General features: G+C 42.5%; 1 protein-coding gene across 11 annotated transcripts in view; it reads left to right on the top strand.

Annotated features, from left to right (window-relative positions):
- KIAA0753 overlaps positions 1-15,130 on the top strand; it is an 86,561-nt gene extending 71,431 nt beyond the window's left edge. For 9 of the 11 annotated variants that reach the window (XM_079134091.1, XM_079134089.1, XM_079134092.1 and 6 more), the window contains 3 exons: positions 3,403-3,523; positions 4,009-4,233; positions 13,603-15,130. In XM_079134091.1, coding sequence (XP_078990217.1) covers positions 3,403-3,523; positions 4,009-4,233; positions 13,603-13,720 — 464 coding nt within the window. In that variant the 3' untranslated portion in view covers positions 13,721-15,130. Of the gene's footprint in view, positions 1-3,402; positions 3,524-4,008; positions 4,234-5,011; positions 7,943-13,602 lie in introns of those variants that run through there. The other 2 variants (XM_079134094.1, XM_079134095.1) reach the window with 2 other exon arrangements.
- Positions 15,131-26,963: the final 11,833 nt, after the last annotated feature.

The following is a 26,963-nucleotide window of genomic DNA, read 5'->3' as shown; positions in this document are numbered from 1 at the left end:
GCTCAATGGTGAAGTTCCCCTGGGTTCAATCCCTGGTATCAGGAAAAACAATTATAAAAAGATCTTTAGCTTAATCAAAGTCCTTTTGACTTAGAAGGTAAAATTTACAGGTTCGAGGGATTAGGATGTAGATGTCTTGGATCGGGTGTGTTTATTCATCCTGCTAAACTCAGTAGTTCGTTCTCTTGTATTGCTGAGTACTATCCTGTGGTATACAGGTACTGCATCCAGTTTATCCATTTACCTGTGAATCTGCATTTTGTTGCCTCTAGTCTGGGGCTATTAGGAGTAAATCTCTTATCAGTATATTCATGGGTAGTCTTTGTATGGACCATGAGTTTTTATTTTTCTCAGATAAATAATCTAAGAGTAGATTTGCTAGGTCATATGACAGGTGTATTTAACTTTATTAAAAACTGCCAGACTTTTGCCAAAGAGGCTGTACTATTTTACACTCCTGCCAACATTCTCATCTATATTGAGCTCCAGTTGTTCCATGTCCTTGCAGCATTTGGTGTTTGTCAGTCTTTTTAATTGTAACCATTCTGGTAGGGGAATAGTAGTCTCTCACTGTAACTTTAATTCCATTTTCCTGATGAATAATGAAATACAGAACCTTTTCAAGAGATTATTAACCATTGGTATAGCATCCTTTATGAATTATCCAACATCTTTTGTCTAATTTTTTTGATTGATTGTCTTTTTATTTTTGATTGTAGGAATGCTTTTTCTGTTCTGGATACAAGTTCTTGTCAAACAAATGGGGTTTTTTCAGTTTTTGTTTTTTATGTTTTTTACTTTGTTTTTGGTGGTGCTGAGGGCTAAGCCCAAGGCCTCATAGATGCTGAGCAGATACTCTACCACTGAGCTACATCCTCAGCCCTGTTTTTTAATTTAATAGCTTTAAAGAAAGATAATTCATATAAATGCACCCTTTCTAAAGTAAACAATTCATTAGTTTTTAGTATGTTCAAGTAGTTGTACAAACCATCACTACTTCTTGAATTCCAGAACATTTTCATCACCCCCTAAAAAATCCTATATCTGTTAGCCCTCAGCTAGACTTTTTGCAAGTATTTTCCCCCATCTGTGGCTTACCTGCTTTTTTTTTCAAAGGCATTTTTTCTTCTGTGATTTTTGCTTTCTGTGGTCTGAGGAACCTTTTTCTACCCCTGAGGTTTGAAGATATTCTCTTGTTTTCTTTTAGAAGCTTTTGGGTTTTAGCTTTTATGTTAAGGTCTGTGATCTTTGTTGGATAAAATTTTCCTGTGATTTGAGGTAGAAATTGAAGCCCATTTATTTTTTTCCCTAATGGATTACCACTTGTTCTAGCACCATTTGTTGAAAAGACTTTTGCTTTTCTCTTCCACTTTTCCAAATTCATCCGTACACATTTTGGCCTCAATTGCTAGGTTGCTATCACATTTTGGCTGGGAAATGTTAATCAAATTCTATTTGACTCATGCTTATCAGTTACTGACTTACTCAGTGAAAGGAGGAGAATAAAATGTGATTAAGTATTACCTTTAAAGGAATCTAAGTACTATTTGTACTATGCTTACTAAGAGACATAAAGGAAATTGGGTGTAAAGAAGGTTTACAACAGCATATATCATATGTAATTATTTTAAAATATATGTTTGGGGTATTGTCTTAGGAAAAAGTAATGGCCATGTCATTTTTCCCCCTCTGTGTCAGTTTTTTTTGACAGAACGATGAGCCATCCAAATAAAATACTAATGTATGCTTTTTAGGTTTTATGTAATTTTCAAGCACTGGTTTTTATTGATGTTATTCTCTTTTTCTAACACTCCTCCAGCCTCCATTTGTATCATCACATACCAATCCAGTGATCCTTCAAGGCCCAGCTCATGTGATCTTACTTGTGTAGTGCTTTTCCTCGTATGAGTTAAGCATCCCTAAACCAAAAATCTGAAGTCTAAAATGCTGTCAAAGTTTTAAAGTTTTGAATTTTCAGATTAGGGAATGTTTAACTGGTAAAGTCAATGCAGATATTCCAAAATCTCAAAAACTTCTGGTCCCAAGCATTTAGGACAAGGCACATTCAACCTATATCTGTAGTAGAACTTGTTCTCCCCTCCTCCATTTATTGCTAATGAATTCTGATAGCACATTTTAGCATGTTCTATCATGTTAGAGCTATTTGGTAAGATGTCTTATCTCTCCCAACTATGCCACAGATTCTTTGAGGCTGGAGAGTTTGTCAGGGTAGGTCATGTTTCCCTCTTTGCCTACCACAGGCTGGCACAGTGAGACCCTTCTAATTATTGTCTAGTCAATCAGTGGTATTTTAGCATCTTTTCAGGAAACAGGAAAGGGAAATGTTGAAGGGCAATTTGTTTTACTGATGGTTGGCCCTTGGCCACTAAATTAGGTTGCATCATGTAGAGGACAGTCTTGGGAGGACCTAGTGTTCTTTTTCAAGGACAATTTAAATTATTAATCACTATCTAGGACTCTACATGAAGTCTAGGTATACATTGAAAAGGACCTCTTTAGAACAATGAAAAGTGAAATTAGTTTTTGCATACTTGTAATTCCAGAATCATGAAATCATAAGAATCTTATGTATCCAGTTTATTCTGTTCTACTTGTTTGACAAAATGTATCACAGAACCAAATTTAAAGTGATTTTGGGTTGTGCAATATCTTATCTATACCTCTTATCCTCTGTGTGACCATTGGAAAATTGATTGTGTACTCTCAATAATATTTTTCAAAAGCTGACTTGTTTAATCTTTCTGTTTGACAGCAAGAAATCATAAGCAAATAAAATGAGAGTCAGAGAAACTTATTTGACATATAGATACTCCCTACCTAAGGATAGATTTTCTTCCTATACTGGCAACACACTTAAAATTAGAAACGCAAAAGAGCTGTCAAGCCTGCAAGTTGTGGTTAATAAATTAATGTTTTGACTATCATCATGCAGATTTTTTTCCATCCTTGCCCAGAGACAAATTAAATCAGCTAATTAAGTGTTCAGGTGTGTTTTTTTTTTTCTCTTCTTCAGTAATCAAAGCATTTAAAGGTTAAAAAACAAACTTAACTGCTTCAGACTCCTTGAATAGCTGACTGGATCCTAGTGGAACCTGCATAGCCTGGGGCCCACACAAACCTTGTCAAGAAGTCTTCCTCAGAGCTGGCAGAGATTTCCGAAGGAGTCTTAATTCTTAAGACTGATTTTTCATCTGTTTCTCTGTAACTTTTAAATTTACCTTTGCATATAAAACTAGCATTCTTTCCCTTTGCACTGCTCTCTGTACCTTTTATGCTTAAGAGGTGATGTGACTTCCTCAAAGGTTGTTGGCACTAGGACAGCTCTAATATGGATATCACCTTTTCCTTACATGTAGTCATTTTATGCTTCTCCTTTTCTAGGCCAGAAAATCCCAACATTAAGTGAAAGTCCTCTGTCTCCTCATCCAATCAGGATCACAAAGACAGCAGCTCACAAGGATCCAGCTGTGAACATCTTGTTAGAAAGGCCCTGCAATGGCAAGTAAGTGGCCAAGACGCTGTTAGCTGGTCAGCTGCTTTCGCTGTCATTAAAGTCCGGATTCTTCCTACATGACAAAGAAGTTCTTTTGAGCAAGATCTTGCAAATTCCAACGGCTCAGTAAAACAGCATGGTTATAGAAAGGCCATTGAGTGTGTTGTATCCTAAGGAGCCCTTCAGCACACAGTACCATGCATCTGGATTTTCATGTTGAGAGCATTACTTTGGTATATGTGGGTTGTGCTGATATTTACTGCAGGATTTGCTCACAGAATTGCTTTGTGTTAGGAACACTAATGCCTGCAGTGTCAAGGATTAGTACAGTGAGAAGGAGAACAGTGTCTGGTGATAGGATGTTGAGTTTTGTTTGGTGTGAGAAAGAGAAATGAAGGTGAGTCTTTGGTTATGAAACCACAAGGATAAATTAACAGTTCACCCTTGCTTGCTGATGAATTTTGAATGCCTTCATCCTCTTTATTTGTTCTCAGTTCCTTGGATGAAAGTGTGGGAACAGAGGAGAAATCAGAGAAAAGAGAGGTTTCCCTTCCCTCCCTTGCAGAAGATTCCCAACAGAGAGAAGGCCGAACTCCCCTCTTTGTCCCACCTGGTATGCGGCACAGCATTGGTGACTACTGTAGTCGTTTTGAACAGTACCTCCGGATCATAGCTCATGAGGCCATAGGCTCCTTCAACCCATGGCTGATAGCTGAAAGGTCAGTAAAATGTATGTGCCTGTGTTTAGGAACCAAGTGCCAAATTTTAGACTCAGCAAAGCTGGAGAGAGGGCCAGCCAAGTTCTCATACCGCGTTTTTGGGCCCTGGAATTCCAGTTGCTTCTAGACTAATGGACAGGCTTTCTCTGCTATGCCTTTTTTCAGATACAGGTGACCATAAAACTGCACAGGCTTTACAACTGCTCTGCCGCTGCCTTTTCCAGTGCAGAGTGTCCTAGCCAGTTCAGGCTGCCATAAAATACCACAGACTGGGGGACTTAAAACAACAGGAATTTACTTCTCATGGTTCTGGAGGCTTGGAAACCTAAGATCAAGGTGTCTGGTGAGCATCCTCTTCCAGGCTTGCAGATGGCGACCTGCTTGCTATGTCCTTTTATGAGGCAGAGAAAGGAGCTGTGATCTCTCTTCCTCCTCTTATAAACTAACCTCATCACGAGGGCTCCACCTTCATGATCTCATCTAAACCTAATTATCTTCCAAAGGCCCCTGCCATCACATGGGAAGTTAGGGCATCAACACATGAATTTAGGGTGGGGACACAAACATTCAGCCCTTAACATCAGCTATAGTATTCAGGAGTCCAGTCACAGCTGATTTCCTGTTGCTCCTGGTGAGGGTGTTGTCGCATTCGAGAACACAAAATATTGCTAGGCAGGAAACAGTCATGATTATGAAATCTTCATGGTTGGGACAAGTTTGCCTTTGCAAGCAACAAGCCTCTGACTTCACATTGTCATTAACCCTTCTTCTTCTCCAGGTCATCTCACCTGGGAAAAGTAGTTTTATGAATCATAAAACAAGACCCTACAGCTACAAAAGTTAGAAGGTTGGAAGCCTTCTTTTGTTTATGTACACGGCACTTATAAGATATATGTAAATTCATTCTTTAAAAAGGTCCAAAATTTAAATTCCTCATGGGTATGACTTTATTACAAACATGGAAGGTTTTTTTTTTTTTTTTTTTGTCATTGAGATAAATTTTATACTATGATTATATTTCTTTCTTAAACAAGTTTTAAACATGTTTTAGGAATTAATAATTGCCTCATTTTATTTGCCTATTCTTTTTTATACTTATTATCTTTCTGTATATACTACCAACAATCTCTCAATATAATTTTCCTGATTAACAAAAATAGCAGTTAATCCCTGCTTCGCAACCTCAGCCCTCCTTTTTCTCCTTAGACTCTCTTTCTTCCTGTGCTAATCTGGCCCAGCTATTCTTGCAGCCCTGCTCTGTGGCTCTTGTTCTGGAACTTCATCATCAACCTGAGTGTTGAGTTACCACGTCCCCCTCCTTATGTTCAGTGCCCTTGTATTCCTCTTTCTTGGTTTACTCTCTTGTTTTGATGGAGCTTATCCTGCTTTGTGTATTGGAGAAAATTTCTTGAGACAAATTTGAAAGTGGGTACCTTTATATTTGATTGATACTTTGCTGAGTTTAAAATTGTTGGTTTATTTTTTCCAAAGAATATACCTTCCTTCTTTTGTGGGGGTGGAGAATTAATTGTCAGTTTGCTGCTAAGAGTAGGAGTGGAGAACTATCAGCCTACCTGCTGATAGATGCAGATTTTCTTGTTCTATGAGAACAAGAAAATTTGTTTTTGTTCTCAAAATTTTCAACCCTTTTTCTTATTCTCTATCCCATATCACACTATGCCTTTATGATTCCTGGTACTCTTACTTCCTGAGCCTTTCTGATGTTTTGTGGGATAATCAGCTTCTTTTGCTTGGCATCTCCCTCAGAGGCTCTTAGGTTTCAGTTTCCTCCATATTTCCTCTGCACTGCTTAATTAGTCATGATTTTTCATGTCCTTTTTGCCTTCTGAAAATTTTGGATGTTTCTCACATACTTTGTGTCTCTCTTTTTTTGTTTTTTTCTTCACAGATGTATATATATTCATTTTTATTTTCGTGGGATTTGGGCAGGATCAGGGGGATAATCACTCATATTCAAGCCTTGAGTTAACCTGAGGACTTGAGACTGATCTTTATTGTATGGTAGCCATTGAAGCTCATGAAACCCTTTGTTCTGTGTAACTCTTGTGCACACCTGTTGTGACAGTGCTCTGAAGATTTTCTGGGAGAAGAGAAATAAACTCGACTTGCTTCCATGTGTTCCCTTGTAGACCTGTAGCATACTTATTTTTCTATAATCTGTCTGGATCCCTTAGACTAACCACCATATTGGAAAATCCAAAAGCAAACCCAGGAAGATATACTATTCCTTGTTTGTTCTTACCACCTAATAAAATGATATATTTTATTCATAGTTGTTTTTTTAGATGTAGGGAAAAGTTCTCCCAGTCTATAAGGATAATAAGTTAAAGTGTAAAGGACAGAACTATTAAAAATTATGATTGGATTTTTACAAATGCTTTCTTCTGCCATCGTTTCGCCCCAAGTGACAGTGTATCTGAACATTCTAGTTCTGTTGTTTTATTTTGTTTTTTTAATCTACCCTGTTTTAACTTCTTGAATGTTCCAAAGATGAGAGTTGCATTGATCAGACCTTGAAAAAGCATCCAAAGGCGGTTGACTTCATCTGGTAGTCTCTAGGGTAAGAGGAAGCTAACAAAGGATTTTTTTTTTTTTTTTTTTTTTATGGTCTTTTAATGTGTGTATTATTCCTTATTCCTGAAGAAAGGTACTGTTCCCATGCTTAGAGGGAGAAGATGATATAAACTGGATGCAAGTAAATGATGAGTTGAAAAAGGAAAGGTATTAGTGTTGTTTTGGGTTTTTGTTGTTGTTGTTGTTTTGGTACTAGGGATTGAGCCCAGGGACACTCAACCACTAAGCCACATTCCCAGCCCTTCTTTATTTTTTATTTTAAGACAGGATCTCATTAAGTTGCTGATACTGGCTTTGAACCTGTGATCCACCTGCCTCAGCCTCCCAAGCCACTGGGATTACAGGCATATAGGTCATTGCACATGGTTATGGTAGTGCTTTTGATAAAAGCAAATTCATAAAGATTCTTGGGTTTTAAAAAGTGAGATTTCTAGTTGAGAGGAACAAATTGAATATATGTATTTATCTCTATTCCCTGTATGTCTGTCCCACTGTTTGTCACTAAAACAAGTAAAAAAGCATAAAACCTTCAATGATAGCAAACAAGAATATCAATAAGAATTTGGAAGCCATAAAGCAGTTAAGACAAATGACAAATGATTTAGCAGACCAGAGAAAGAAAGCACCTAGTAGGTGAAACTAAGAACCAAGTTTATCTGTACGAAAGAACCATAGTAAGATTCAGGAACTAGAAACACCAGATGCTTGTGAAGGCATGGATTAGATGAACCAGAAAATAGGAGGTTTGGTTGAAATTCTTAGTCTTGAAAATGAGCAGACAGAGATGACCAGACATTTGATGAAAGCAATATGTAAGATAACTGATAAAGAGAATTCTGAGGAAGCAGAGAGAATGCAGTGAACTGAATAAAAAATTAAAAAACAAATGAATTAATATTCTCAGAGAACTAAATGTAGCTGTTTTATCACAAAACAAGAACAGGATACTATAAAAAATGAACTTTCTGAGAATGATAAATGTCTTAGACACATAGCCAAGTGTGGCACACAACTGTGATCCCAGTGACTTTGGAGACTGAGGCAGGAGAATCACAAGTTTAAGGTCAGCTTCAGCAATTTAGCAAGACCCTGTCCCAGAATAAAAAATTTCAAACCCCCCCCCCCCCAAAAAAAAACTGAGGTCATAGCTCAGGACTGAAGTGCCCCAGAGTTCAATCTTCAGTCTCCCCACCAAAATGGGACTAGTGCAAAAAGAAAGAAAAACATGATAGTTGAAATAAATTCACTAGAAGAATTTTAAGAAAAAAAAAAAAAAAAAAGTTAGGCAGCCAAATAAAAAATTAAGGAGCTAGATAATAACAACAAATAAAAATTTAGAGGGTTGTTCTATGAGACCCAGTATCACCCAATATCTGAATAGGAGTTTCAGAATGTGGGAAAAGAGAAATGGGAAATTACTAAAGAAATACTACAAGAAAATTTCCCTAAAGGCAATCTTTAAATTGAAAGAGTTCATCAATTGTTCACCATGAGGGAAAAAGGAAATGAATGAATGAATGGATGGATGGAAGGAAGGAACAAAATACACCATGGCACATCATTATGAAAAGGAAATTTGAGCATCCCAGCTTAAGAAGATTATAAAAGATACCAGAGAGTTAAAACTGGATACCTTCAAATAATCAGAAAAGAGAATGACATACTGTTTTCCATAACAACACTGGAAGTTAGAAGATATTTGAACACACTTCCAAAGTATAACTTAGACTTCTGTGCTCAGAAGATCTGAGCACTAAATTATCAATAAAGAGTAGAATAAAAACATTGTTAGGCATACAAAATGTCCAAAAATTTAGTTTCTCTGCACTACTGCATACTAGAGGATGCATGCCACCAATACAAGATGTGCATTAAGAAAAAGGAAGGTTGGGGTTTAGGATGCTTAGCCTGCACCATGGAACTCCCAGAAAAATGCAAAAGCCATTTCTAGGAGAAGAATTTTTCAGCAAGCACAGATAGCTCCTGGGCCACATGGGAGCAGAGAGCAATGGACCCCAGGAGCGAGGGAAATGCAGAGTGAGAAACATTAAAAAAGAACAGATGTTACCTGCTGTTTTGGAATTATTGAGAGTACCTTTGTGTTTCTTTCATAGTTTGATGAAGACTTAGTGATAGGAATATAAAAGCAAAGCAAGTGTAAAAACAAGGTAATTACCTCTGCTTCTAGTAGTGACACACTTGGTAATTTAGACCACCTCTCCCACTGAGGATAACTGTTAATAGAACAGCTGGATTAAAAATAGAACATCCACACTTAGAGACATCAAGAAGTTAACCAGGCCAGAATCCTGGAGAACAGAAGACACCCAAAGAGGTTAGCCTATCATGTGACACTGGATAGTTAATGCTGGAGGGAGAAAAGCAGCACTTTTGATAGATGATCCAGGTCAGAATCCAGGGGTTGCCAAGGTAAGGCAATTGCCCTGGTAAACTTTCCTTACTTTTGCTGAGACCCAGAAATGTTGCATTCTACAAGTATGGATGATTCAGATATAAATTGGCATGCTGAGGGACTTCACTCAGCAACAAAATATCTCAGTTCCTGAGGTTGGAATGGAGTGACTCTAAATTTTTACTATCCCCCAGTCTGTAGGCATAAGCAAACAAATTTTCCTTGGAGGAAAATAACATCATTTTAGGACTCAACTTACTTCTACAATTTTCAAATACAGTGTCTGGCATATGGTAAAAAATAACAAGGCAATAAAGAGAACAGACAATAACAAGAACAGACCCACAGTAGTTCCAGATATTAGAGCTATTTCATAGACATTAAAATAACTATCTAGTGTGTTCACAGAAATAAAAGGTGCAACTTAGAATTTTGGCAGAGAATTGGGAACTAAAGAAAATATAAATGTACATCCTAGAATGAAAAATTTTATTTCTGAAGTGATAAATTTATTGAATGTGTTCAGTAGCAAATTAGATACAGCAAAAGAGAAAATTAGAGGCTTAGAACATAGGATGGAAGAAAATATCAGAATGATGCATGGAGATACACACAAAAGATGAAAAGTAAAGAAGAGGAGAGGGTAAGGAGCTGGGTGTGGTATTGCCTGTAATCCTAGCAACTTGGAAGTCTTATGCAGGAAGATCACAAGTTTGAGACCAGCCTCAGCAACTTAGTGAGACCCTGTCCCAAAATAAAAAATTAAAGGACTAGCAATGTAGCTCAATGGTAAAGAGCCCCTGGATTCAGTTCCTAGTGCCTCCTATCCCCCACACCTCCCAAAAAAAGGAGGAGGAGGAAGGGACATAGAGGATAAAATAAGGTCTGATATATAGGTTGTTGGCGTCAAAAGGTAAGGAGAGTGAGAAAATAAACAACATCCAAAGAAATAATGACTATCACTTGTTAAAACAGCAAAAGATGTCAAAACATGGATTGAAGAAATTCTAAAAACCCCAAGAAAGAAGAATTAAAGGAAATTCATACTTGGAAAAAATGTGGTATTGTTGAAAATCAAAGACAATCTTAAAATCAGAAGTAGGAGGAAAAAAAGAGAAAAGAAAAAACAGTAGAAGCTAAAACACCTGGCACCTTTTAAAGAAAAGAAAAGAACCACCAATCCAGAGTCCATGAAGTATTTATCAAGAAGGAAGGTGAACTGGGTGTGATGGTGCACACCTGTGATCCCATTAGCTTGGGAGGCTGAGGCAGGAGAATTGTAAGTTCAAGGCCAGCCTCAGCAATTTAGTGAGGCCCTGAGCAACTTAGTGAAACACTGTCTCAAAATATTAAAAAAAAGTCTTGGAGATGTGGTTTACTGGTTAAGCACCCCTGGGCTTAATCCCCAATACCAAAAACAAAAAAAAAAAAAGGAAGGTTCCAAATGAACAAAACCAAAACCAAGACTTTTATTGCTAGTAGACCTTCACTGTGGGAAATATTAACAGGACATCTTCAGTCTGGAAGAAAACAGTCACAGATGGAAAGTCAGAAAATATAGAAAGACATGAATAAAAAGGTAAACATGTAGGTAAATGAATATTTGCTGTATAAACCAGTAATACTGATGTCTTTTGGGTATATATGTGTACATATACACATATATTTAAACTACACAGTAGCAATAGCATTTGAGACATAAGTCTGGTAGGGGATATAAATGGAGTTAGTGTTCTAAGGTTCTTTCATTATCTGGGGAAAACATAAGAATATTAAGCTATGTTAGATAATGAGTCTAGGATGCTTATAATCTAGGATGACCACTAAACAAGTGTTGGAAAGTGTGTATGATACCCAATTTTGTAGAAAGGGAAGAATGTAATAAAAAAGTCGCAAAACCCAAAAGAAGGCAAGGAAGAAGAGAGAAGAGAAAATATTTCGTAGTTTAGTGGTATAACTCAAATATATCAGAATATAATGAAATGAAAAAGGGGCTGAGGGTGTGGCTCAGTGGTCTACAGCACTTGCCTGGCCACCTGAGGCCCTGGGTTTGACCTCCAGTACCACAGGGCTAATAAGCAAAAATAAAACCACTAGGGTGGGAATGGGTAAAAGAGGAGCAGAGTGACACCTTCATGGAACCATGTTCATGTACCTGTGTATTCTCCCTAATCAAGGGTGGGAGACACTAACCTGAACTGCAAACAGAAACGTGAGCCTAACTGTATTTCATGTAGATAAATAGTCAATCTGAAGGGGTGAAGGCAGGTAAGAACTCACTGAAGTAACTTTTGAGCACACTGTGTGAGCTCTATACATTATGGCCAAACACAAAAGAACTATAAGCATATACTGAACCTAATCGGGTAGATTTTTTTTACACAGTGGTATGGAGTAAAAAATTCTAAAACTGCTTTCTCTGTTTTAAGATTGATCAAATAAGTAAGCACAATTTGAACAATGAGAGCAAGGTTTCTGGGGGAAGCCTAAAATGAATCCTCTGAAATGGAATTACAGGTATTCTTATGAATTTAAGTTTTTGATAGATACAAAAATAAATATAGCTTGGCATAGTGGCACACACCTGTGATACTGGTGACTTGGGAGGATGAGGCAGGAGGATTGCAAGTTCAAGGCCAGCCTCAGCAACTAAGCAAGGCCCTAAAGCAACTTCGGGAAACCTTGTTTGAAAATAAAAAATAAGAAAAAGGGCTGGGGATGTGACTGAATGGTTAAGAGCCCCCTGAGTTCAATCTCTAGTACCAAAAAAAGAAAGAAAAATAGGGGATGTGTGTGTCTTAGTTTGCTGCTGAGAGGGCCTAGGAGCAGAAGCATGGTAGCAATGAGCACACCTGGTACCTAGAGCTTGGTTTCTCAGTACTGTGCTCTATGGCTCCTGAGAGAAATGGTTGATTTCAGAACTAGGGCTGGGGCTTGGAAATGTAAGATAATCCCAGAGTCTCATACTATGCTGCCAGAAAGGAAGTGCTCAAAGAATGATGGGGACATGTCAAAAAGGACAGTCAGCCAACTTGAAAGGGCTTTGGGCCAAATCTGGGAAGTTTTTGTGTTGTTTTCTTTTGTTTTTGTGGTGCTGGGGCTCAGACCCAGGATTATGTGTATGCTAGGTAAGTACTCTACCACTAGCTACATCCTCAGACTTGGGACGTTTGTAAGCATCAAATTAGATAATAGTAATGGATTCCAAAAATGAATAGGTAGTGAACTCCCACAAGTAGGAATCCATCAGGCCAAACTGATATGAATAAATGAATACACAAATAAGGGAGAAGGGAAGCTCTTCATTATAGTGGAATGCCAACTATTAAATGAAAAAAGAATGATGGAATTAGGAAAGTTGGATGAGAAAAGGGATATTTAGTCTCATAGTGCTTCCCTACAATATACTTATTAATTTACAAAGGGTAGGTAGTAACTTTACAGGGGAGAAACCTGGCAGAGTTACCATAACCAGGTGTTCGGAATCACCATTCATGGTAATGGGACAAGTAGATACTATGGAGCACTGAAGGGATACAATCTCCCTCTTGGCATCTGTTCCAGAAATGTGTAGCTAGACACTGATCATAAGCCCACATACAGGGACATTCTGCAAAAACAAGCCTTTACTCCTTTAAAAACATAAAGAGACTGAGGAACTGTTTCAGACTAAAGTACACTAAAGACACTTGACAACTAAATGCAGCCCATGATCCTGCACTGAATGCTGGACTAGAAAACACTGTATTTTAAAGGGCATTGTTTGGACATTTGGCAAATTTTGAATAAGGTTTGTAGGTAAGATTAGGTGATCGTTTTGTATGAATGTTAATTTTGCAAATTCTGGAACTGTACCATGGTTATCTAAGAGCATTGTCCGTGTTTCTAGGAAACACACACTAAGTACTTCAGGGATATCACGTCTGCAGTTCACTGTTGAAACAGTTCAGAATAAAAAGAGGGTGTGCAGAGAGAGGGAGCACAATTTGGAGCCTCCTGCCCCCTCCCAATTAGAGAAGACACACAGCCTCTCCTCTGTCAGGCAGTTAGTCCCAGGTGGATCTAAACTGGGGCTGGTTTGCACTAGTTATTTTCCAGTCACCTCTGGTTTCAGCCATTGAAGGGTGAGGTCCACTCTGTTACAGGCCTCTAGCACAACTTTGGGATCTATGCACCATCGTCTTAATATCTAGGAGAGTGAGGCCTTTCCTCTTGTTTTTCTTCTTCAAAACTATCTTGGCTCTTAGCCTTTTGAATTTCCATTTAAATTTTAGAATTGACTTGTTAAGTTCCCCAGCTGAGCACCAGAATGGCTCCAGGTTTGGCTGTCCATACCTTTAGCTGTGTCGTTTATCTTCCAGCTTTTCAGAAGAGCTGGTAGATGAAGCTCTGGGGGCCGTGGCTGCAGAACTTCAGGATGTGTGTGAAGACTACGCAGAAGCTGTGTTCACCTCAGAATTCCTAGAGGCTGCTACATAAAGGTTCCCAAGGCGAGGCCCCTTGTGTCACACTGGAGAAGAGACGGCACCACGCTGTGTTTTAGACTACACAAAACCTTTATCTTCAGCTGTACATCTAGGCACAGAAGGTGCTGCCCACCACAGGGAAGGAGATGCCAGTGAGCTCAGCCTCACTTCATGTTCTCTCATTGTCATAGCAATGGTTCTGGAAGTTTATGATGGAATGTGTTAAATTTATCAGTGCTCAGGAAACATGAATTGATTATGACAATATAATATTTTCAGAATGTATAATTTTCCTGTTGGGGTATTATGTTCATTCGTCTGGCTCATTTTGGTGATCACAATGTTTTGAAAGGTAATGGATAAATAAATATGTTTCATGCAGGGATTCAAGCTGCTGTTGAACCCCCAGGTGTCATCAGCGTTAGGGTTGAGTCCCAGCACCTGGCCCATGTTTTTCATCTTTGGCTGTGCCCTGACAAGACACCTGTCCCTCCTGGGTTACAGACTGATGTGGAGCACAGAGTTAGGTCATGCTGCCAAACCTCTGCACTCGTGCAGCTAAAAATGAGACCCCACCAGTGCACAGCAATAAACACAACTGTCTTTAAGATTCAATCCCTAGGTCATTTTTCACATTTTCAGTCCCTCAAAGTCTTTTTATTTCTGTGTTTTGACACATTCTGGTATAAAAAGCTTTCTCTGAATTCAGAGGAAGTTTGAAGACATCAGGAAAGGACCAGGTCTTCTCCTGTGACCGGTGAAGGTATGGAACCCACTGTTTCTGAGAAGGTCAGAACTTTCTCTGTGTCCACACTGCAGAGCAACCCCATGTGGGAGGAGGGGACAGAGCTGGATAGTGTGAAGACCTCTGGGTTTCCCAAGAGGAAGGAAGACCTATAAGAAACCTAACAGCTTGATTGTCCAGCGTCTTGTAGGTCATGGTACCCAGGGAAAAGCCTCTTGTTATTTTAGAAACTGAATTCAGAAAAAGGAAAGAAGTGTGCATAAAAATAAGGCCACTGCCTGGAAAAAGCTTCCCTCAATTATTTGCCTGAGACCTGGTGAAAGAAATGTGAAGAACAAGTGGGGTGAGCTCCGCCCCAGGGTGTAATGTGACTCCTGTTACAACATGCTCAGGGCTGTCATCTGGGATCTGAAGTGCAAGTATTCAGGTGATAATTTAAGCTGCTCAATCACACTTATTTGTGGAAAATTGATTTTCATTTAATGTTAATGTTTTCCTCAATTTTATGTAACTTCAGAATGTAAAGAGCTTCAAGGGAATTATAGGTCTGTAATCTGGAGAGTTAAATGTGTGCACTTGAACGGATGGGAGGACCTATTATTGGTAGTACAAAGTAATTTGTGTGGCAATTTTTACTGTGCTGATTTTTTAAAAAAATAAATTCAATATTTTAAAGTATGCACATGTCTATTTGAAATAATTTACATCTTTTTTTTTCCCACAGGCCAAGTACGATGTGATTTACAGAAACCATTGAGAATACTTTTGTGTCTGATATGAGAATAGTGGATTATCTGCCACCCCTTCCTCTCCCTCAGAAAAAAATAAATGATAATAAACACTAACCTCTGCTGAGCACATACTAGAGCATTGCTCTCAGTGCTTATTACTATTTCCAGTTTACAGATGATTGCACTGAGGCGCAGGAGGGGATAATTTGTTCAAACAAGCCTGTTTTCCATGGTAGGGTCACAGATTCATTTATTCCCATAAGATAATTGTAGCAATTTGAAATGTTCACTTGAGTGCATGCTCCTACCTGTCCTCTCCACTCAGCATGTCCTAGATACTGTCCTTTGTAACTGTCCCTTTGCTGAACACTTCCTGCTTCAGCCTGAGCTCTAAAGCCTCCTTGTCTTGTTTGAGGATCTTTCCTGCACCAGATAACCTCCTGCCTCTGAGTCACGTGTGTTAGGCCCATACCTGCCTCTGGGTCCAGGTGGCTACTCCATACTCTGGCCCATGGCAAATCTGCAGGCAAACCATTCACCAAACACAAAACAAACTACAAGAAGTAAAAACCTTTATTCGAATATGGAAGTTGAATCTTTATAAATTTTCCTATTTACAGCCTTCTAGCTATCCCAGCCCTCCAGCGACATTTGCTTTGTTGACAAGCACTGGGCATGTATGGGTCATTCTCTAATTCCCTTCAGTTTTCTCATGACCTGTTTATGTCCTATTTTCAGAAAGGGTCATGCATGAATTTAGTACTTTAATGTTGCATGGGCTGTCCCCAGTTTAGAGATACTAAAATGTGTACATAAAATTTAGCACTGCTGCTTGGGTCCGGCTTGGCAGGAGAAAGGACCTGAGCAGTTTCCCAGCCCTGGTCACATTGAGCTTTACCTATTTCCGTACTCGCTTCTAGTCTGTTTAGCTCCTTTAGGGCAGGGGAACTCTACCTAGCATGTAGTTGGTGCTCAGCAGATTCTTTTGAATTAATGAAAGAAGGGATCAGGTTTGTACAGGGGCTCAGTATAGTGCACAGAAACTTGCTGACCTTGTGTGACCCTGACACAATGCTGTCTGTAAATATATGGGTCCCATCCCCAAGATTCTGCCACCTTTGTAATTGCAACTCCCTCCTCACTCCTCTCTCTCCCATGCCACAGTCCTTGTCTCCCTGAGATGGGTGGGTAGACATGGGGAGTGGGCGAGGGAGGCATGGTTGCCACACTGTGACCCATGGGGCTGAAAGGCCAGAGTAAGGGCCTGAGCCAAGCAAAGCCTTAGTGTCTGAGAGGAGCATGCTTTGTCTTAGCAACTTGGCTGATGAGAATTCCCTGCCACACCTGTCCATCAGGGTGTTGGCCTCACCTTGGGCTCCTGATCATCACAGAAGTGCCTTTTGAAAGGACCCCTTTCTGAGCCAGCTCCTGAGAGAGCAGCAGAAAGGCAGTGGCCTGCTGTATGTCCTTCTCAATATTGGCTACCTCCCTTTCAGCTCTATTAGTCAAGAGCTGAGCACTCTGATCTGTTTCCACACTGGCCTGTGAGTAGGCTGGCTGAACCAACAGCGAGGGCCTAGATTGGAAGAACGGCCAGACATGCTGCATGCTTCCTCTCAGGCCCAGGAAAGAGCCAAAATGGGACTCAAGTGAACTACATGGATGATTCATCAATATCAGCAACCCTGGCCTACAGCTCACAGCTCTGAAGGCAGACTACTGACTGGCTTCTATGTGCAGCTCCTTCCCTCCTCTCCCAGGTCAGCTCTAGAACCAGGATCCCTGTCCCTGTAACATTGGGCTCTGCTCTATTCTTGCTGCTCTACCCACAGTCTCAACTGTGGCTCCAGCCTGAGTGGAGCCTACTGCCACATCTCCCTGAGCCTGTGCCTACCCTCCTGGATGCCCTTTTCTCTGCTGCCCTTCCTATAATCCCTGAAGCTGTCCTTGTTCATGTGCCTCATAGATATTTCTTGAACCAAACCCATTGCCTTTCACTTTTTTTTTTTTTTTTTTTCTGGTTGACCATCCATCCAACTGGACTTGCTCCTGTGGCCTTGGGTCCCACCCCTGAGCCTACCTCTCCCCAGCACTCCAACAGGTGTATCCAGATGGACATCACCATGTCCTGAAGCCCTGCACCAAGAGACCTCCACCTCCTACCCTCCTCTGAGCCCGAGCCCTGGCTTTCATGGGGTCTGCCATGAGGCTTGTCTCTTCCCTCTCTGTGGACCCTGGGTAAGGTATTGGTAGCTCCTTGCTTCACTGGTCCCTTCTTGATGCCTCCTGCAACCTCATCACACCTTTTGGGAAGTCCTATTGCTATGCCAGCCTTTTCCTTCTGGTAGTATCATTCACTTCCCATGACCCCCTGGTACTTACCATTGTTATCCCTCCCTTCACCCATTCCAATATCTTAAAATCCTTTATGAAGAATCTTTCAGTCCTTCCCAGTGATTTCTGGAGTGCTCTCAACCATCTCCAACCCAACTAGGAGGCCACCCCTGGGAGCCAATGGTGGCTGGGGAGACCCTGCTCACCTCCCACATGGCAGTCTCCAAGGGCCTCTCCTCCGTCACAGCCTCAGCTCCCGGCCACTTGGCCCTTTGCTTTCACTGCAGCTCTCTCCCCTTGCCCCTTGTTATGCTGCCCTCTTGGGATCTCAGTGCTTCCCCTATGTACCTCCTTCCTGTCTGCCTCCCTCACCATCCTAGTCTTGCATTTCCTTCCTGTTCAAATCAGCTTCCAAGGATCCTCACTCCCACCCACCCCATGCCACCCCCCACTCCTGGAACAGCTGCATCTTTCGTCTGCCTTCACTGTCTCAGCGAGGTCAACTTTAAGACCTCTCCCTCCTGGACTGCAGTCACCAGGCCTGTACTGAGAAACCCACTGTTCATGCCTGCCACTTGCTGGAGGGGGGCGTTCAGACCCCCAGATCTGTCTATCCATGCCTGGTAGCTCATGTGGCTACGGAAGGATTCTAGGGAGCCTCTGGCTCTGAAATGCTCTGGTCAAGGGCAGGGGTTTCCAGAACCTTGGTCACGTGGGCTCTGTCATCTCCCCTGCCCACTGAGCTCCCTAAGCCTGAGCTGCATTTGACTCAGGAAGGCCTCAGCAGAGAACACATGGGAAATGGAGTCTGGGGACCGTGGAGATGGAGCTGGCCACCGGAACATGTGCAGCCACCATCCTTCAGGGCCCTAGAGGCCTCCCAGGAGCCACAGCCAGCTCACTGAGAGATGGTGCTTTTTAACCATCAGTCTAACATGCCACTTTTGGAGAGTTACCTAGAGGCTGAGAGAAATTATATGAGTACCACCTCACCTTTATCCAGAACCTGACAATTCACAAATGCCTTTAAATATACACTCTTCTCTATAGGTCACGATAGCCACCCCTGCTGTATGTACCAGCAGTAATTCAACTGGTTATGATTTTGAGGCACAAGGTAAGATGCTGTGTGACTTCCATGCCTCAGTTTCCTCATCTGTGAAATGGGGATAAAAATAGTACCCACCATAGTCAATGCAAGTGTTAAAGGATATAGCCATGAAAACACTTAGAGTAGTCCTTGGCAGATAGCAATTGCTCAATAAATGTCAACTATTAGGTTTCCCACAGAGGGCCTCATAGAAGGGAAACTTGGGGAACCCAGCCCTAAGAAGCATAGTCCTGAAATGCTTTCCTTACCTCTTGCTCCCACTGTGTTCTTTCCCACTCAAGATCCTGTGTCTCTCCTTGCCTTGCCCTTCTAACTGGACACTTGGCAGCACTTTTCCTGGTCTTGCCTTTGGCTGCTCCAAGCATCACATCTGGCTCAGTACAGCAGGTCTGCTCGGGCTGTCTCAGATCCACATCCTGCTCTAGGGCTTCTAGTGCCACCAGAACTTTTTTTTTTTTTTGCAGTACTGGGGATTGAACTCAGGGCCTTGTGCTTGCGAGGCAAGCTGAGCTATCTCCCCAGCCCACCACCAGAACTTTCTAAACTGGGTCAGGTCCTTGTGGGGTAGATGCAGTATTGGCCCCCCATTTTACAGATGAAGAAATTGAAGCTTATGGAAATTAAGGGACTTGTTTGGGGCCATACAAACACAATGACACAGCCAGAACTCAATCTGCATCTTTCCACTTCAAGTCTAGTGTCATTTTGTTCTTTCACAGTGGTGTCTTTCTCCCAAGTAGATGATCCTTGGCCTAGAAAATCATAGCAGCTGTCAAATGTAAATGCAATATTTTTTTCAAACTGAGGATTTAACCTAGGACTGCTCTACCAGTGAGCCATGTCCCCAGTCCTTTTTATTTTTTATTTTGTGACAGGGTCTTGCTAAGTTGCTGAAGCTGGCCTGGATATTGTAATCCGCCTGCTTCAGTCTCCCAAATTGCGGGGATTACAGGTATGCGCCATCGCACCTGGCCGTCAGCTCCATTTTTAAGTCAGCAAATACTATGGTCCTGCTCCATGCCAGGCCCCGTGTTTAGTTCTGGGATTGAGAAGATGCCTAAGATGTACTTCTTCCCCCGACACAGCCCAGTACAGCATCAGGTTAGAGCGGAGCTGCTGCCTCAGTTTCCATCCACGTACTAATCCACGTTCTGTCATCCCCTACACTTTTTTTTTTTCAGTGCTGGGGATTGAACCCAGGGCCTTGTGCTTGCAAGGCAAGCACTCTACCAACTGAGCTATATCCCAGCCCACATTCCCTACATTCTTGCTAGGGCTGGACCCTGCCCGCAGAGTAATGATAATCATTCCACTCCTTGGGTGCTATGTGCTAGGTGCTTTATTTACATTACTCCATTTGGTTCTTATACTAAAACCGAAATGAAGATTATTAACCCATTTTACAGATGATAGTGAAATCAAGTGAGGTGGAGATTTTCCATCTAGAAAGTGGTTGTCATAGAGTCTGACTACAAATACTGTGTAGTGGTCCTCCCTGGAGTCCTGGCTGTTGGCTAGCCTTCAATCTCCTGCTGGGGGCTGGGCTCTGCCCTGAAGGTGTAAATAGACTGCAGCCACATACTGTACTGCCCTGTGGTCTTATCCATGGCCTTGGCCTGCTGTGCCAGGCAGTGTGTGCTGAACTGGAAGTGATGGTGTCTGCCTGACCCAGGCTGTACCTGGGCTTGCCACACCTGTTTAGTACTATTCTGTAGATGAACTTCTGCCCTTGCCCAGGTCACCCCAGTGTCCTCAACTCTCCACTCTAGTTGCTCCTGACTCCCAAAGGCACCATTCACAGGCAGCCTTCCCCTCGTGGTGACAGAGTGGACACTAGCAGCCCAAGCCTGACATTTTTTCCATTTAGCAACCATAGCAAAAGACACCCCGTTTCCCAAGAGGGCCAGCAAATACCCTTGGGTCCCAGTTCCTTCCTTGGCTCTGATTGGCCCAGCTCAGGTAACAAGCAGGCCTTCCATCTAATCCCTTTACTCTGACTGGTCAGATTAGAGTCACATGTCCACCATTGAGATGAAGGTTCAGCGTCACATCAATGGCATGCACTGCATACTGGCCAGCATCTTCCCATAGGACACTGAGGCCTGGTACCTACACCCAAAGGGCAGGCAGACACTGCCAAAGCACATACAAAAGGTAGCTCATCCTTAGACTAGGTAATAGGACAAATTTGCATTAACATTGACTTAAGGTGCACACATACTGTGGAAACACAAAGAATGAAAACGAAGCTGGAGCAGAGGGAAAAGGGAATTCCATGGTTGCACATGGAAAGGAAGGACTCTTTCTACTGAGCACGGGTAGCTGGGTGCTCTTCATGGAGGAGTTGGTTTTTGAATTAGGCCTTGAAAGATAGTTGAGACTCTTAATAATTAAAGAAAGGAAGGACGGGCTCTCTGGGCAGTGGGGACAGCACAGACAAGTCTTGAAGTCTTGAAAGGGCTTGGGGCACAGTGCCATCAAACAGTAAAGGTGTTGGAGGGGTTGAGCCAGAACTGAGACTTCCCGCCATCTCAGACCTGACGCAGGTGACCAGGAGGGCATCATGAACCACAGGTGCCTGAGTGAGGTGGTGGGGAGCGGTTTCTATAGTCATGGTTGTCATTCCTCCTGGCAAGGAATTTTGTCCAGCTTCAAGATTTCTTTGAACTGGAGGGAATAGCAGTTTCCTCCACCCTGTCATCCCTCCATTCCCTTGAAAGCATGATTTGCCCCAGATTGCCCTGTTCAAGCTTTCTAATCTTTATTCTGTTTCTAAATGGGGGAGTCTACTGGGAGCCCCAGGCCCTTGCCAAGAGCACCATCTGTATTTAATCAATCCCTCCTCTGAAATCCAATCCGTCATAAATTCCAGTCTCACAATAAACTTGTGGAGAGGTCTGCAGGCACCGGCTTGTATAGTGAATGAGAAACCGAATCCCTGCCCAAACTATTGAATCGAGAACAATGGGAATCTGGGGGAGGCACCTACCAGAGGGGCAAATATTGAAGGCTGAGCTGGTGACGTGCACACAGCAGAGCCCCTAGGCACTCAGCCTGAGTGCTAGCCCTCCCAGCAAGCCGCCTCTGGCCTCTGCTGGCCTCCTCGCCTTCATTAGATCTTGGAGATGGATTGTATATCTGCTCAGTGTGACAGAGGAGTCTTGGCAATCCTTAAGGACTTGCAGAATCTCCTCCCAGCCCTCCAATGAGAAGCTGGCAGTCCTTGTCACCACCGTAGGTGACTCTCTGACACATTTACTGTAGCATCAAAAAGAAGGCCCAGGCATGTATGCTACGGATGTGGTACTAACTGGGCTGTCTGGGAGGGGCCTGGGCTTTTTCCATCAGTGATGATCCCTTCCTGCCCCATTCCAGGTTGGGACTTGACACGGGCAGGGAGGGAACTGCTGTGAGTCTCTGACCTAAGGTATGTGTATCAGAGGCCACCTGGATGCTGGCTCACCTCGCCAAAGCTTTTAATTAACTCAGATAATCATTCACAGCTTTAGACATGAACAAGTCCCAGACTCCCCACACTAACTCAGGGGGCCAGTTTCCTATCCAAGTAAAACATCAACTGAAACAGGAGTTCCTGGTATGGTGAAGGGTCAGGATCCCTTTAGAAACCTGGCAAAAGCCGTGGACCCTTTCCTCAGAAAACACAAACACATAGGTACACAACAGGACATATATACACACATTTGCACATCTGCACACGTGCATGTAACATATGCATGTGCTTGTATACATGCATGTATGCATACAACATGTACACACATACTTTTGTACATTCATTCACACACGCAGTTTCACATCCAGTTTCAGGTGACTCACAATCCCTGGGTCCAGACAAGCCTGAACTGAGTGATTATGATTCCTGGCCCCTCCTCTTTAATACTCTCTGAGGTCGTTTATGTACATAGCAGTGTCCCTGCCACAAAGCATTTTCCAATCCCCAACTCTGAGGTAGACAGAAGAGGATTTATTACCCGCTTTTCTGCAGATGAGAACAAAAGCCCAGCGTGAGGTCAGGTCTCACAGGAAATCAGTAGCAGAATTGGGACTAGGCCTCAGACCTTCTAATTCTCATTCTACTCCATACCGTTTCCTCTGCTGTTTTTTTTTTTTTTTTTAACCCTTGCAAAATCCTTTTCAATGCAAAAACCAAAAACACCAACTCCCCTCATCAGGAATTTCTAATAATTTTCACTAATGGGAGGGGAGCAAAAATCTACTTCTCTAAGTTGAGGTTCACTGGTTGTTGGGCTGCGGAACTTTTGTTAAGTTTCACTTTCGAGAAAGTTTGAAAGAGAATTTGAGCTCTGAAAACCTTGCTTGTTCTTATTTCTCCAAAATGAAATGCTGCAATATTGAGACACTGCAAACCACACAGCTTGTGGCAACCCCAACACAAAAGCAACCACAGTCTCTTCCTTCCCTTTCTTTCCAGGTGGGTGTGGCTGATCTGGAGGCCTCCAGCCTCTTCTGTGCAGTCCTGCAGAGGATGCCCCAGAACCCTCTTGCAGGGATGAGTGCCTGGCTCAGCTCATGCCCCACTACATAGTAGGCAGTTAAGCTCTCCTGAAGGTTTTGTGGAAACTTAACTTTGGCAGGGCTTTAGGGGTGAGCTTCAGGGGGTTGTTGGGTCCACTCAATGACGGTCCTCAGTGTCTTAGTTTGGAATTCACAATGCAACTGTTTGAGAAATTGTCCAGCGTTCTCAATGGTCATGTCCATGCAGGACCCACCTCTCCTTTGAAGTTCCTGAATCTCCTTCTTACACCTGAAAGCTGGGACACATTCACATGTCCCAACATTGGCCGATCAGGCCTGACTTAAACGAGTGATGTAAAACTGACATTTCTTTCTAACCCCTTCATTGGTCATGTGTGTGGTGGAGAGAGCAGTCATCAGGCCAAGGTCTTTCTGTGCAAAGATGGCTGCTTCATGGCTGGTGGCCCTTTCCGGCTGCCTCAGTTCCTGTCTTCTTTCCAAGTCAGTCCTTGCATCCTCCTTTGAGCCTGTGAGACCCTGATAGACTGCCAGTAAATTCTCTTTTGGCCTCAGAGAGCCTGAATCTCTCTCTGTTTCTTGAAGCAATGGGAGGCAAACAGGGTGCACATGTGTCTTCTTATTGCTGCCACAAGCAAGTGCAATCTGCAGGCCAGCAACACATGGCTGCTTCTCTGGGCAGCAGCGGGTGGAAGGGAGACTCTCATGGGGACACAGGGAGAGAGAGTAGAAGAAATTCCATCCCCACCCTCTTAGGATTCACTCCCCAGGTGCTCTGAACCTGTCCAAGTTCTCTAACTCTAAACATACCTCATTATCCTGTCTCTCTATTTGCTCTCTCTTGTAAATTCCATGACTGAAAGTCAAAGCTTCCCCTGAACACATTCCTTTCAGTCTTTGCCTGCCTGCCTTTAGACATGGATTTACATAAAATAACCAGAGGGGATTTCTAGAGCTGCTTCTTCATTCACCAGCAGCCCTTCTGGGCCAGGATGCTTCCTTGATGGACCACTATCCTTCAGCCAGTAATTTAATTGGTACCTGCTTGGCAAAATGTCTCCCACCGAGCGGCTGGGAGAGGAATGTTTCTGTCTGTCTTGTGAAAAGCCCGAGATGCCCGGAGTCCCTGGTGTGTCCTTTTGCTCAGCATGTAATCTAGTATATCTTTAATAAGTGGAGTCAATTCACTTTCAAAACCCTTGTAAAATTCAGCCTTTTAGTCATTTTGACCAGAAGCATTCAAATTGCAATGTGAATAGATAGCCCCAGCAGCAGCCTGGGAGATCTGCCCGGGACACTAGATTGGCAGCCAGATGAGGAAGCATGGGTGGCCCCAGGAGGCCTCTGCCCAGACGAAAGCAGCTGCATCTGTGCCCTGGAGAATCCTGCTGACTCAGTTCCTTCCCTACCTCTTTGACCTACACCGTACCTCCCATGGGGATGGGGAAAACCACAGGATCATAGCTATGTTGAAAGGTTCTGAGAAACCTGTGGATCTAGCAGGCGAGTGTCCAGATAAGGTAGGTTGGTAAAAAGGCTAAGGATGCACCTGGAGCTAGTGGCAGAGTCTTAGCCTCTTGGTCCCCTATATTTTGTTTCTTTTCTCTTCTTCCCTCCAGTGTTAGGCAGAAGCATGGACATTGGAACACTCAGGGTTAAATACTTGTTCTGCCACTTATCCCTTATGAACTGTGGGACCTCAAGAAAAATATGCACCCTCCCTGTGCCTCAGTTTTCTTATCCCTAAAATGGGCATGGTTGTAAGAATGTCTCTCACTGAGAATTAAAAAAGGTAATGCTTGGTTGGGCACAGTGAGGTAGGCCTGTAGTCCCAGAACCCTGGAGGCTGAGGAAGGAAGATCACAAGTTTAAGGCCAGCCTCAGCAATTTAGCGAGGCCCTAAGCAGCATAGTGAAACCCTGTCTCAAAATAGAAACAAAAACAAAAAAAAGCCTGAGGAAGTGGCTCAGGAGTGAAGAAAACTCTGGGTTCAATTCCCAGTACCAAAAGAAGAGAAAGGAGAAGGCGAAATGCATGGAAAGCACTTCTAAACACTTTCAAGCACATAGTAGTCACTCAGCAAATATGTTACTGTTATTATTGTCTTTATTTTCATTACATAAAAAAATGTGTTGTTACAGTAGAGAGCAATGGAGCAAATATGTAGAAGAGCTTCCTGGATGGAATAGTTAGGGAACCTGGATGGCCTCTAATATAAGCCAAGGGATTTCTTCCCTTTGGGCTTCAAACCTAGCACAGGTCTGAAGGTCTTTGTTAAGTCTGGAGGTAGGGGGATGGACTGAATGACCATTTCTTAGCTGCTCCCTCCCCACAATGACTGTGTCCTAGTATTTATTCTGCAGCTGCCTGGGTGCCAAGCAGTGTGGGTTCCTCTCTGGGGTTTCAAGACCCACACATTTTGCCATCCTCAAACATAAGGACAGATCTCAGCTCTTCCAAGTGGATCTGCGATAGCAGCTTTCCTCACATGCTCACGTGTTCAAACTGCCAAGGCCGTTTTTTGTTTTGTTTTGTCTTTGTAGTGTTGGGATGATCAAACTCATGGCTTCTTGGGCTGGCTTCAGCTCTGCCTCCTGTGAAGGTTGGTGGGGGGTAGCACTGTGCTCAGACATGGAGGAGAAAGGAGGACTTCTACCCAGGGCTCATTGAGGCTGCAGTCCCTCTGCAGTGTCTGTGGGAGACTCCAGAAGAGGCAGCGGAGCCCTGGGCTACATGTTACATTTGGGTCCTAAAAACTAGGCCAAGTCATCGGGCCTTGGTCTTACCATCCGTCAAAAGCAGGCATTAGTAGAAGGACCTCTCCAGACAGCTATTTGGTGATGAGTTATTTAAGGAAACAGAATGTGCATGCTCCTATGGCCCAACAATTCCAGGGCTGTGTCTGAGCCCCAGAGAATCTGTCTGCAATAGAAACAGGAGAAAAGCAGGAGAGCGTTTGTTGTAGCATCATTTATAACAGGGAGGCAATGCCTAGCCTCTCTGAGCCTCAGTTGCCTTATCTGTAAAATGAGAAGAGTCACAAGAATGTCTCCCTTGTTGTCCCAGGTGCCAGCGGCTCAGGAGGCTGAGGCAAGAGAATTGTGAGTTCAAAGCCAGCCTTAGCAAAAGCAAGGCCCCAAGCAACTCAGTGAGACCCCATCTCTAAATAAAAATATGAAATAGGGCTGGGGAGGTGGCTCAGTTGTCAAGTGCCCCTGAGTTCAATCCCCAGTACTCAAAAAAAAAAAAAAAAAAAAAAAAAAGTCCCCCTCATTGTGTTTCTGTTGTGAAACCTCAGTTGTTGGTTAGGATTAGAAAAATAAAATAAAGCCAGGTGTAGTGGTGCATGCTTATAATCCCACCTTCTTGGGAGGCTGAGGTGGGAGGACCACAAGTTCAAGTTCAGCTTGTGACCCTGTTCCAATAAAATATTTTTGAAAAGTAAACCCCTGAGCTCGATTCCAGAACTGTAAATAAGTAAATAAATAAAATTAGTTGTATTGTGCAAGGAAAAAAGTATGCAGAAATCAAAAGGAATGAGGCAAATCTACAAATGTCAATGTGGTCATCCTAAAAGCAATATTAAAAATAATATAAGACAAAGAGAGAAAGGCAAGTACTACCCAATCTCAGTCATGTAGAATCTACAAATGTTGACCTCGTAGAGGTGAAGAGTAGAATGTTGTTACCAGAGGCTAGGAATGGTAGGGAGGGGATGGGTTGAGGTTGGTCCAGGAGTACAAAGTTACTGCTAGGAGGAAAGAGCTCTGGTGTTGTCCTGCATGGCACAATGAGTATAGTTAACAATAATGTCTTACATGTT

Source organism: Sciurus vulgaris, assembly GCF_902686455.1.
Source record: "Sciurus vulgaris genome assembly, chromosome: 3".
Lineage (NCBI taxonomy): Eukaryota > Metazoa > Chordata > Mammalia > Rodentia > Sciuridae > Sciurus > Sciurus vulgaris.
This window is presented reverse-complemented; position numbering and strand designations above follow the sequence as displayed.